The 14,134-nt window shown below is 40.5% G+C and overlaps 1 protein-coding gene across 1 annotated transcript in view; it reads left to right on the top strand.

The window, feature by feature from the left end:
- The window catches only part of atp2b3b (ATPase plasma membrane Ca2+ transporting 3b), an 87,925-nt gene that overhangs the window by 7,356 nt on the left and 66,435 nt on the right, over nucleotides 1-14,134 (top strand). Inside the window, exon 2 of the mRNA XM_036590986.1 lies at nucleotides 10,742-11,400. Within this exon, the coding sequence (XP_036446879.1) occupies nucleotides 11,172-11,400 (229 nt within the window). The 5' untranslated portion in view covers nucleotides 10,742-11,171. The remainder of the gene's footprint in view (nucleotides 1-10,741; nucleotides 11,401-14,134) is intronic.

A 14,134-nucleotide genomic window follows, 5' to 3' on the forward strand; every position in this document is an offset into this window, starting at 1 on the left:
GGCTGCTCGTGGGAAAATTGAGTTTATTTTCTGCATTAGCAAAACTACAAACTGACAATTAGATGAAGGATCCAGCTATCATGCATTTTGAGAGCCACACGCATTTGTCATCCTGCAGAAATAACTCCAGAGATGTCTGACCCCACACATCAAAGCTGCATAGGAATGAACTGGGCTGTGTTTTTTTCTTCCATTCCCTCTGTATCATTTCTCTTTGTTCCATTTTTGGAAACAGAACATCAGGAAGCTGCTTCACAGCAGGAGAATTTTTCATCCTGAAGGAAACTCAGGCTGACAGTAAGTTACTGTCACCAATCTAATTCCTTGAGATACCTAATGTCTGCTTAGATTCCGTTTGTGGGACGAGAAGAAAGCTCCCTGAAATCTTGCCTTGTCCGCAGGACTATTTAAAGCTGTTCCTTGGTCTCGCTGCTCCCCTGAGAACGGCTTTGAGTTTGTGCGTGTGTATTTTGATTTGCCATTCTGAGTGTGGCAGTAATTAAGGCCTTAATCAGGAATCGTTGGATTCTGGCAGGTTCATTTTTGGCACTGTGACAACTGGGCCTTTCAAACGACACCAGCAGAGTTGCAAGCGTGCCGTCACTGAAATGTGCTGTGTGGATATTTACTATGCCTTCTTTTAGTCTTTATGTACGCTCCTAAAAAAGATGCTTCTTCAGGGGTTCTTTTTATAAAGGGAATGGTTCTATTTAGAACCACAAGTTCTATATAGAACCATTTTTATGCTTCATAATTCTTTGCGTGGTGACATGGATGTTCAGGTTATTGGAGAATGTGTTGTATATGGTTCTACATAGACCCTTTTTTGGAAATGGTGCTGTGTAGCACCAAAAGGGTTCTGCTATTTTTACTTAACATCATAACAATAGCTCTTAGAACCATAGAACCATATATAACAAATGTAATCAGTGTAAAGAACTATTCCCCCAAACCATCGAACACTTTAAGCATGAGATGGTTCTATATAGGACAATTCCCTTTACTAAAGAACCCTTGAAGAACCATCTTTTAAGAGCATAGTCAGGCCACTGTTGTGGATGGTATTGGGCCAATATTTGATATTTTCGAACATTGTGATGGTTTAAATAAGCGCACATATTATGCAAATTATTCTTTCATTCTGTTTCTTGTGCCACATGATTTCTCTTGCTTTTATTTAACTGTTCTCTTTGTACAAACATTCTAATTTGTGGTAAAAACAAAAAATGCATACAATCGCAAAGATTGCACTCAATTATAAGCTATACAAACAGAACATCACCAACACCCTATCTACACACATGCACACTTTGAACATCACTTGGAAAAATCATAACATTTTTACTATAAGGTTTTTTTTTAGACATTTTTAGCCTGGCAAAGAATGCTGAGATACATGCAAACAAACATGAAACAAAAACTCTTCATGAGATATTCACCGATCAGGCATAACATTATGACCACCTCCTTGTTTCTACACTCATTGTCCATTTTATCAGCTCCACTTACTATATAGGTGCACTTTGTAGTTCTACAATTACAGACTGTAGTTCATCTGTTTCTCTGCATACTTTGTTAGCCCCCTTTTACCCTGTTCTTCAGTGCTCAGGACCCCCATGGACCCTCACAGAGCAGGTACAGTTTGGGCGGTGGATTATTCTCAGCACTGCAGTAACACTGATGTGGTGGTGGTGTGTTAGTGTGTGTTGCGCTGGTCTGAGTGGATCAGACACAGCAGTGCTGCTGGAGTTTTTAAACACCTCATTGGACACAGTGTTTAAAAACTCCAGCAGCACTGCTGTGTCTGATCCACTTGTACGAGCACAACACACACAAACACACCACCACCACGTCAGTGTTACTGCAGTGCTGAGAATGATCCACCACCCAAATTGTACTTGCTCTGTGAGGGTCCATGGGGGTCCTGACCACTGAAGAACAGGGTAAAAGGGGGCTAACAAAGTATGCAGAGAAACAGATGGACTACAGTCTGTAATTGCAGAACTACAAAGTGCTCCTATATAGTAAGTGGAGCTGATAAAATGGACAATAAAATAACAGTTGATTTTGACAGTGCGTTGATGTAGCAGACCCTCTCCTCCAAGACAGGCCAGACTCAGCTTAGCATACTGAGCTGGATGATGTATCCTGAGATGTGCTTCCAAACTGGTAGTGTTGCCACCCTTACTAATAATCTGTTTTCTGCACAGACTGCATGAAACACTGTTAACATCCAGTGGTACACCACGTTCATTTAGCTGGAAACCACTGTATTGTCATATTGGTGTGTTATAAATTATTAAGTAATATTAGAAGCCAGACCAGATGATGACAATATAGTGATTATATTTCCATCTGGGAAACTGGAGGCTATAGGGTAAGACTCTGCATGTGTTACTTTGTAACTGAATTTGAAATATGATTATGTCATTTATTGAGATAATTCTGCAGATGATAATCATTTATCTACATTTATGTTATTGTCCAAGCTTAGTTGTGGCAATGCTAGAACAGGACTCTATTTCATGACTTTGCATAATTTTCTCATAATATTATGAGAATTTTTATTTCCCTGCTAAAGCTGCATAGTATATAGTTAATAACTTACATTAATAATTTATTAATTAATTCATAATTTATTGTTAATACAAATATTGTTAATAATTATCCCAATATTGGCCTTTGGAATACTAATATTCATAGCAGAGCTGGAGCTGCTGGACCGTTGAAGGCGTCTCGCTGGCTGATGTAATGCTGCGTCCCAAACCACACTCTTCTGTACTTCACCGATTACACTAATGAGTGCATTTCTAAAGGTATAGTGACGATTTTTGCATACTATTTAGTGTGCTAGTATGCAGTTTGGGACATGAAAAATAACAGCCACATTCTCAGCCGTTTAGAATTCAGCTTTCATTTTTTATTACTATAGCAACAAATCAAATAAAATATATCACAAATCTGAAATGTACTGGTTAATGTGCGTTAAAAATGAGTTTTAAAGTGAGTGTTCTGAAAAAAAAACCCCACATTTTACTGCCTTACTGGATCAGTTATGGCTTTATCATATAAAGGTTATAAGTTATAAAGGTTATAAACTGGTAAAAAGATAAAAGATCAGGACGCTTCAGACAGAACAGCATTGCTTCACACAAGGTCAGATGAACTCTAGAGGGTCTTGGAAGTGGGTAAAGTGTTTGAAGGCCAGTGCTGTTCGTACATGGTGTACCCTGCGCCTGACAGGAGATCATACATGAGGATCGGACAGAATTCCGGTAAGAAGTCACACCGAGCAGCGACGTGCAAAAAGCTTTATTACATCTGGACCTTCTTGGTTTTTTCAGTGCTTGGGTTGTGCATTAGGGCCCTGTCGGTGTTCAGGCTCTGTAATTAGAATGAAGTGAGCAGCACACTGACTCATTCCCCAACACTTCTGTTCCTTTTTTTAACACCAGTGCCTTTGATATTGAATTTGGGCTCTCGAACCAGGCAGCAGAGTCTGCTTCTGCAGTTTCGTTGTGTGCTGATGGACATGGAGACCAAATGGACTGACAGAGCTAGTGACGCACCAGTCTAATATACTACATTCATGCTGATACCAATGTTATTAAATGGATCGAATGTTGACCAGACGTGACCGATCCACATTTCATGCTTTAATTGCAATTTTATTAACCTTCTAGAGCAATATTTTGAAAAATGCACACAGTCCTAACAAGAACGTTGGTATGTTACCACAATGATATGGTAATTATATCAGTTAAAAGAATATTATGGGCATCAGACAAGTGCTTAGGTTTTGACCATTATTTCGAACCAGTGTTTCGAACCCACACACTCTCGTGTGCTCCTTTGCTTTGCTATCACTGAATTTATCTAAATTACTGAGAGACACAATTATTAACATTAACTATCTACTAGTTGGAAAGTTACAGTGTCTAACTTACTGTATATGAAGGCATTTTAGTGCTATGAAAAAACAAGTGCCTTAACAGGGCACTAGTATCAGATTGGTACTCGGTATGGGCCAAGTTCAGATATTGGAATGGGTATTGGGAGAGAAAAAGTTGGACGACGGAGACCCAGTGAATTTGACTCCAATAGAACAAAATTATCTGTGTATTAACATCATAAACACCTTCCTTTCCTCACTCTCTTAGCTGTATACCCTCCACAGTAATTTCACAGTAGTCTACAAAGTTCTTTTGTAGTTACTGAGTGTGTTTACATGCACTAAATAATCTGATAACTGCAGAAAATCAGATTTTGTCAGTAATCCGATCAAAACGTTTATATGCATTTGAGTAATCAGATAATGGGGAAACTCTGGGCCTACATGAGTCAGGCAGTAATCGAATTTCTGCTTTGTAAACAGCCAATAAACTCACATAAGAAGACGTGACATAAACGTAATGTAAAACTCAAACTTCATGCCGCGGCTTTTTTTTTAACAACGCTCCACTTATATGAACATATATCATCTAGAAGATGAAGAATATTTAAATCCTTCATTTTGTTGAGAATGTAGTTGGTTTCAGTGTTGCTCCAAAAGTGTTTTGCTGCGTCTCGCGGCAACACTGCTTGCTTATTCAGCAGTCTGTTGCGCACATGCGCAGACTGAGAGATCCGAAAGAAATCAGAGTAAGAGTACACATACACTGAGAAATCTGATTACTGAGCTAAAATCCAGCTCTTTATCAGATTTCTTAATCGGATTTCTAGATCGGAGTATGGTGTTTACATGACCATTTGAATAATTGAATAACTGCAGAAATCCGATTATGATTGGATTTTTGAGTGCATATAAGCCGGGTTGGATAAGGTTTTCATAACTCTAACAAAAATCCCATTAAAGAAATTTTAGCACACAATATTCATTTCAAATTTTATTTTGTTCTGTATGGATGTGGGAGGTAACACTATCAGAGGTTAGAGTTTCACAAAGTGTCAGAAGTTCAGTACTTTTATTACTGATATTTGGCAAACATTTCAATGCCTTGACTTTTCGTACTCTCACTGCTTTCAGTTATTTACTTAGACAAGCTGAAGACGACTGTAGCGGCTCTAAATAATCAGTGTAATATCTGATGTGAATAATTTATGTATTTTGGCAAACTGAGTTGTGGAGAGATCAATTCAGAAGTCTTGAGATTAATAACTGCATAATGGGCTTGAGGCCATATTACAGGAACTTCCTAGTTTTTGTCCTAAGTGAAGGTCAAGATTCGATTTTTTACAAATTCATATTACAGAAGCTAATCTTATCATAATTTACGAAACATATCTTATAGCAGCTTATAATCAACAGTCATGTCTGTTACCTAGCAACAGCACATGCACAGCTAAAACAGAAACCTAATCAAAATAATGTTAAAAAGTAAGTAAGTTAGCTAGACAGCTACTATTACTGATGTAAAAAAAACAAAAAAGTGCCAGTTTGGAAGTTTGGAATATTGTAACAGCGCCCTCTGCTGTTTATCAGAGCTTTGCCACGCCACAGTTTTAGCTTTGGCCGGCCTGCGACCACGCTACGTTATTCCTCTTAATAAACAGTCACATGTTCAACTGTGTCTCCTCATTAACCACCACAATCACTGTAATATTTCATTTGACAAGTTTTCATCAGCATTAATAAACAAAGGTGATTAGAGGGGACGGTGTCTGCAGTGTCTGGGATTTTTAAAATTTAGAGTTAGAAAACATCTTATAAGTGAAACAACCGTTTTGCAATATAGTTAAAGGTGCAGTGTGTAAGGTTTACTGGCATCTAGCGTTGAGCTTGCAGATTACAACCAGCTGAATACTCCTCCTTCACCCCGGCCTTTTCAAACGTGTAGTAGAACCTGTGGTGGCTGTCAGGTTTTCTGCTGTCGCCTGTCCCGATTTCGTTTTGCTTCTTCATGTTTTTGCTTCTTTGATGACAAGCGTTCATCCTCCCTTGCTTTTTATTGTGCTGAATAATAAGCATGATCCTCTATTTGTGAAAATTTGGGTTCTCCGGCAGCACCAAATTCAAGCTGCTGCTTAAACATAGAAAAGCGAAATGCGCTCTCTAGAGCCAGTGTTCGGTTTATCTGTTCTGGGCTACTGTAGAAACATGGCGGTGCAACATGACGACCTCTGTTGGAAGAGGACCCGCTCCCTATGTAGATATGAAGGGCTCATTCTAAGCTAACAACAACACAACGATTCGTAGTTACAGGTGATTAAAAACGAATGACTACATGGTTTTATATACTTTATATATTCCATTCTGCTAATAGATCCCCCTAAATCTTACACACTGCACCTTTAAATGTAATGTCATTATGTTAGTTATAGTTATACTGAAATACGCTGCCTGTCACAGCTGCCTCTTATCTGGAGTTAGGATAAGATTATGAAGTTAGAAACTGTTGTTCTGTAATAGCTGCTGTCCTAAATTCAGTCCTAACTGAAGCTGTCATGGTGAATAAACAGATAAGATTTGAGAGATATTATGTTTGTGTAATGCAGCCTCTGCAGTGTAAGAGGTTAACACACAGAGTAAGTGACAGGTCTCGCATTTTAATATTTGCTTGACACCATTTAGATATGCTGCGTTTTAGATGTTCGGCGTGGAAGCGTTTAATGCGGTGAATGATTACTGTAATGATTATAATGAGTAGTAATGATTATTAGAATGATTATTATATTTGGGAGAGTAATGGCTCGAGGGATTTGCTGGGTGTGTGATGGTGTGCGTGTTTGTGTCACTGTTCTTTGTTGGTTACTTTAGACACATTACATAAGGCGCTGGACAATTTATGTAATACTGCTCCCCTCACTTTCTCTCTCTCTCTCTCTCTCTCTCTCTCTCTCTCTCTCTCTCTCTCTCTGTCTCTCTGTCTCTGTCTCTCTCTCTCTGTCTCTCTCTCCCTCCCTGATTTCAGCCTGAGCAGATTGGGTTGTGCGGCACCAGGCTAGACTTGGGGTAGCTCACTACTAGTGCATTACCAACAATATATCACCTAATGGGACGCTAGCACGCTCCTGGAAAAGGTTTGGGGAAAACAGATCAATATGAAAACTCAGCATAATCTTCAGCCATCTGCCTCCTGCACACACAGCACAGCAGCAGCGCTGTTTAACCGTGGCCCACTGATGGGAAATGGAACCGCTCTCATAGACTCTGATGGAACGGCTTTCTGCAAGTGACTATTAACCCTGCAGGCTCACGCACACATGCGCACCCTCACACACACAAACATATTATGATTTGAGGTCTGACCTCTCATCCATATTCATGTGACATCCACAACCCCCCATGATCTACAGTCAGCACTGCACCACCAGTAACCTTCACTCTGTCCATTACTGCAACACTGCAGAGAGCAGAGCAGAGCAGGGGAGAGGAGAGGAGAGGAGAGGAGAGGAAAGGAGATCGTTGGAGAAGAAGAGTAGAGAGCAAAGAAAAGTAAAAGAACGTGAGGAAAAGAGAAAAGAGGGAATAAAGAGAGGAGATTAGTGGAAAGGAAAGGAAACAGAGAAGTCAAATGTATTTATAAAGCAGAGGTAAAATCAACACAGTGCTACACAGTGATTCAGACCAAATCTAACAGAACAAAGAAAAGAGGAATAGAAAGTAAATACACTTAATCAAAATAGGAAAAAAGAGGAGAGGAAGAGATGAAAGGAAAGATGAGAGGAGAGAAAAGCAAAGAAGAAGAGAGGAGAAGAAAGGAAAGTTCAGTCAAATGTATTTGTTAAGCAGATTTTAAGTCAAATAGAAGAGATGAGGAGAAAAGGCAAAGGAGAGAACAGAAGAGCAGAAGAAAAGGGAAGAAAAGCACGCAGAGAAGAGGGGAGTAAAGGAATGTGGAGGAGAGGAGTAGAAAGGAGAGTAAGGGAAAGTCAAATGAATGTGTGACGCAATACTTGAAATAAAATAATTGAAAAGCAAAACCTGAAATAAAATCTAAGTGAAAAGCAAAACGAGCAAAGAGAATTAAGGCAAAGGAGATAGAAGAGGAAAAGAGAAAAGAAGTGGAAAGGAAAGTAGATGAGAAGAGAGGAGAGTATCAAAGAAGAGAGGAGAAGAGGGGATGAACGGGATGAAGAGAGAAGAAGGGGATGAAATTAGAGTCAACTCAAATGTATTTATAAAGCATATTAAAGGCAATGCTAGCAAAGTGCTCTACACCAAGTATGTTAAAATATAATTAAAAGTGGTGAAAAGATGATTAGGAAGAATAAAGGAAAAAGACAAGGAGAGTATAGAGAAGGAAAGAAGAAGAAAGGAGGGGAGAAGAAAGGAAAGGAAAGCAAATGAGAAGAAAGAGGAGGAAAGGAAAGTAGAGGAGAAGAAAAGGGGGGAGAGGAAAGCAGAGGAGTCAAGTCAAATATAAAGCAAATATAAAATCAGCATGTTAGCCAAAGTGCTACACAATAATTAAAATGATATAGGATTGAAAAAAGAAGGGAAGAATAGAAAAGGAAAGGCAAAGGAAAGTAGATAAGAAAGGAGAGGAGAAGAGAAGAGAGGAGAGGAAAGGGAAAGAGAATTAGGGGGAGAGAAGAAGAAAAAAGAGGAGAGGAAAAGAGAAGAAAGAGGAGAGGGGGCTGGTGGTGCTGAGGGTGAGAGGGTTAGTGAGTCAGCGTGTGAGCGAGTGATGACTCTGTCGCTCCTGCACACTCCCAGCCCTGTGGGCCTACACGGACCACCTCACACACGCACACACACACACACACACTCACACACCTTCAGCGCAGTGAGACTGATGAGACATGCAGTGTGTGAGTGGGCAAGAGAGAAACAGCAGCAACAGCAGCGATGGAGACGGCAGATCCTGTGATGGCATGTCTTAAGTCAGTGTGCTTACACACAAGAGTGTGAGTGTGTGCGTTGGAGAGAGAGAGAGAGAGAGAAAGAGAGAGAGAGAGTGAGAGAGAGAAAGCAGAAGAAGAGAGGGAGAGAGCGAGAGAGAGAAAGCAGAAGAAGAGAGAGAGGGAGAGGGAGAGCGAGCATGAAAGAAAATGACTGTGTGCGTCAGGGTATAGCGAGGCCGAAGGATCTTTGTGGGAGTCGGAGGCATCTGTAGGTTTCCATGGAAACCTCGGGCCAATGCAGTTGTCTTGCTCTCTTGAGAGAAATTGTATAAATTATTTGCATCACTGACTGTGGGAATTTACATAGTCCATAGCTGTACGTCCCGATATTTTAGTCCACTTGTTTTGAACTCGAGCTTACTGATGAGTATTTTTCTGAGCAGATGAACACATGAGGGGGGGGGTGTGGAAAAGTGGGGCGGAGGCAGAGGAAAAAGAAAGGAAAAGTGAAGAAAGGAAGAAATCTGAAACAGGTCAAATGCAATAAGAAAACTGCCTGACCCTTCCATTTAACATAATTAAGTTATCTAAGGCCAGAGCGGTGTCTAATTAAACGAGGTGTGATCGCTGCATCACTCAATTAAGACGAGCGAGACCCTTTGCAGTGCTGAGGTTAGAGAGGCATCTGTCTGTAGCTCCTTTGACTGAATTAACAGAGAGTTGGCCGACTCTCACCTTAAAGACATGGGATGGGAGCGCTGTCAAACTCTGGAGGATCCTAAGCATTGCATCATGAGATAAACCTAATCGATGAATCGTTTATTCAATAAAATTGGCCTAATAAGATTCCAAAGACTTATCAGCACTTGAAATCCTGCATTTATATAATACAACATAAGAAAACCATCAATGTGAATGTGATGTTGTTTTGTAGATCAGAAATGGGCCAGATTTAGCACACTGTGTTCTCACTATGCACCTGAATTTAATGGTTGATTTACAAAGACAGCAGCTTATCATGTAAGCCCCATCTAACTGCATACCCATGAAGCGGGGGGTTTAAAAAGCATGAGACAGCATAGAAAATAAAGGTTCAGTGATGAACAGATGGTGGTGTTAGCAAATAAAGTTCTGGTCAGGTCTCACCCAATCACTTGACGCCACCAAGCTGGGTTGGTGCAGGCCAACACATGCTGCAGCCACCACATCTTTTTAATCTGCTGCTAATTCAAAGTCATTGGACAGCTCAACACGCTTGGAGGAGAACACTAACTGCTAATTCTGTTACTTCAGCTAACAGATGCCTATGTTGGCTAGCATTGCGCTGAGTGATGAGGGGTGAACGAGGTCCATTCTACCCACACGGAGAGAGCAAGGCCTATTATGCTGCCTTGGAATGTCTTATCTTGCGCCACATATGAGCAGTGCAATTTCAAATGTAATATATGTGTTATATTTATGTATAATATAATAAAATATATTGAAATCTTCTAGATTAGTGTCATGAAAATATGTAGTTTGCTGCTACGAAGCATGAGTGCCTCAACATAGCACTGGTATCTGACTGGTACTCGGTATTGGTCGATGTCCTGAATTTACATATCGCGGTCAGTATTTGAAAAGAGAAAAGACAGGCTGGAGCATCCCTAATGTACTTTAAATTTGAGCTGGTTTTAGAGTTTATGCTATGTACTATCATGCTTTAAGATTATTTTAGAAGCTTATTTAAAGGTTCTTTGTTTATATTCAGATTATTTAGAATTGTGTAAATCTCTGCTGTGTATTTATTAAGAACTGTTGAAATCATCTAAGCCATTAAAATTACGAAAATTCTATGTCCTTAAAATCGATATCGGTGTTGGACAAAATCATCATATCGGTCAGCCTTTGGAGGCCTCTGACAGTAACACTTTGTATGCTGATGTCTTTCTTCTCTCTCTCTTTTCTTCCCTAGGCTTACCCGCTCACGCCACCACGCTGCTCCTTCTGAATCCTGACCTGCACACCTGTCCTGTAATACTTTCTCTGCGATCCCCCACTCCCTCCTTTTCACCATCCCGATGGATTGGGAGCGCTCCGATCCCTCGTTCTGTTGACCCTCTGGCCGCGGGGGTAGAGTGGAGCGGGCAGGATTTGCTTTTTTCCTCACAGTCAGTGAGCGTTTCGCCCCAGCCGTGCCCTCCTCTGATGGAGAGTTAGTTAGAGGCGCGGGTGCAGCCGTGGGAGGGAGAGAAGAGGGGGCGAGTGACAGAATCACAACACATTAAACAACACAGGCAATCCCCAGCGACTGAGACGGAGTCTCAGGGCGTTCCATAGATCTGGACCAGAGGAAGACGCATAGGCGCGAGTAAATTGGCCGAATAGAAGCCGAAGAATCAAAGATGTCCACGACGGCCACCATGGGCGAGATGGCGAACAGTGCAGTGGAGTTTTACCCCAAGAGGAGCGGCAGCAGGGCAGAGGCCAACCACTCGGGCGACTTCGGGGCCTCTTTGGAGGAGCTGCGGTCTCTGATGGAGCTGAGAGGAGCCGAGGCCGTTCAGAAGATCCAGGAGAGTTATGGAGACACAGAGGCGCTCTGCCAGAGACTCAAGTCTTCCACCACAGATGGTAAGAGTTGCTTTACTCTCATCTGCATGTTCCTGTCCTCTTGTTGTCTCTCTCTGTCTCTCTCTTTGTCTCTCTCTCTTTCTCTCTGTCTTTCATTTTTTTATGAAAAGCAGTCCTTAATCTCTGGAGGTCCCAGGGAACACATTGTAAACTATTAAAAATGTTTGTATAAAACCCAAACTGAGAGCTACATTCAAACTTAGTGTTATACAACTGGCAAAGTTCGGATTTGGCATGCAAACATTAGTCCTTTTCACTGATAATCGACCATTATTAATTTTAGGGATGAACCTAAAATCATTAACTTGACCAATGAAAACGTCAAACACAGCACTGCGTTTTATATTTAAAATGCTTCAGGCTTTGTTGAAAGGAAAAATGCAACTTCATGGTACAGATATGTACACAAGTGGGCAGTAACACTACTGTCCACTTGTGTACATACTTACGTTTACTGCATATCACTAGCCCAAGTTAACGAGTATATCGTTGTTGTCTTTACAGGAAAAGGACATAATTTTAATGTAAGTCAATGGAACCAGAATTTTTTTCAAGTAATTTTGGGCCGTTTCTTTTGGTCCATTCATCATTAAATTTACACACAATGTAAATGATAACAGGCATTTTCAAAAACTGAAAAACAAGAAAAATGGAGATACGAGGTTTTCTTCGGACAGCAGCGATATATTATCTGACCATGCTAGCTAGTTTGGATGAAAAAAACAAGATAGAAATAAAATAAAACACTGCTTAAAAACACAGATCAGACCTGTCTAAGAACTTCCTGCACATGGTCTTTAATATTCTTATGAGTGCATTTGATTGACATACCTCTGTCCATGGTTCCCAGCCTGCCACACCACTGAAGCACAACTAAACGCAGCAAAGGGAAATGAGTGAAACATGCACTTTAAATGCGGGTGCTGTTAACCCCACTGTATCCGCTAACTCACTGGATGTTTGAGCTTTTGTTTGCTAGTTAACTTGCGCGTTCAAAGTTTTCTGACTCGAACAGAGTGAAATGGTGGAGAATGCATAGTTCTTTTAAATCTGCCTGGGTGGAACAAGCAGCATCAGCTTTGTCATTGTTTAGGGTACTATACTCAGAACTGGGACTGTCCAGTTTACACTGGTAAGGGAAAAATGTGGTGAAATATATAATCATTTATTGGTAATTGGGATGTTCTTCACAGTACCTACTTCTATACTTACATATATCGTATATCGTTTACCTTGAAAAATAAGATTAACCTAATTTGAAAACACAGGTTAGGTTCCCTGGGACTTTAACCCTTAGATGTGAAGAGGTACTTTTTTCTTTTTACCATTCCAGTGTAATTACATCAATATATAGTGGGTTACACAATGAATTACGTTTACATTCAAATTACATTAGACACGGACAGCTTTGAATCTACACTTCAGACTTTTTGATACAAAGCACCTCATGAACCTGGTTTCTGACTCACTCACTCACTCACTCACTCACATTTAGCAGGCTGAAAATTCTCCACAAGTGAGCGCCATTAGCAGTCAAATAGCTTTTAACGCTTTGCATTAAAGACACTGCGTCTTTCTTGCTGTTTGTTTAGATGACTGCAATAACAAAAACTTGACAGAATCTCTGCAAATAAAGACTGTATACGCAAAAATAACTGCATTAAATTCAAATCATAATAGAATGTCTGCTTTATTACTTACAAACGTGAACACGGTACTTATTGAAAGTTCATAACCTGCATCTGATGGAATTTCTGTTGTTTCAGTCGACATACAACTGAGTAATAAATATTATCAAATGTTGGCAAATGTGACTTCTAATGGTTTTAAAGTCTAGGCTTATTCATTCAAGCATAATAATGCTTATTATCTTAACTACTATTAATTATTCAGTAACTACTATGAACCTTTATATAAAGCCCTACACACATGGAAATACATATTTGTGACACACAGTTATAAAATAATCTGGGTGTGTTTTGTTTAATACCTTTTAGTGTTTGGAATGTTTTTGAAATGTATCTCACATATAAAATGTATTTTTTTTTCATACAGGCAGTTATGAGAGTGAGAGAGGGAAGTTAATGACTGTGCTCCTCACTGATTGTCTCTGATTTTCCTTCCCTTCTATTTCTGTTTTATTCCTGTTTCTCTCTCACCCACATACTCGTACTGCCTTTACCTCTCTGTCATTCTCTCCGTCTCACCTGTCTGTTATCTACATTGCGGCTATCGCGTTCGTTCCCTGCTAATGTAGTTCATTTTGCTTTGAGTCACTGAGTGAGCGCAGGCTCAGGAAATAAAATCCGCAAAATCCACCTAGTAATTTTCCTCTCTTTCTTCCATTCATCCATCCATCCAACCTTCTCTCCCTCACTCTCTCTCTCTCTCTACCCCACCCTTAATCTCTCTCTCTCTCTCTCTCTCTCTCTCTCTCTTTCTCTGTCTCTCTCTCTCTCTCTCTCCCCTTCATCCCCCTCTTGCCACTCATCCACCATTTCTCACTGTCTCACTCAGCCAACTTCCCACTCTGGGTGCAGGGCTTGTGTCGGGTTGCTAGGCTACGGCGCTGTCGGTGGTGAGGTGGGTGTAGGGAGAGGAGGTTACTGGGTAAACAGTTCTCCGCTGTTGGTGAGACTTGCTCATTCAGTCATGGACTAGAAGGACCACACTCTATAAACGCTAGAGGATCTGTAATTGCGTTAAATTGGTCCGTCGCAAGGCCTGCAACAGT

The sequence above is a fragment of the Colossoma macropomum genome, unplaced genomic scaffold, assembly GCF_904425465.1.
Source record: "Colossoma macropomum unplaced genomic scaffold, Colossoma_macropomum, whole genome shotgun sequence".
Lineage (NCBI taxonomy): Eukaryota > Metazoa > Chordata > Actinopteri > Characiformes > Serrasalmidae > Colossoma > Colossoma macropomum.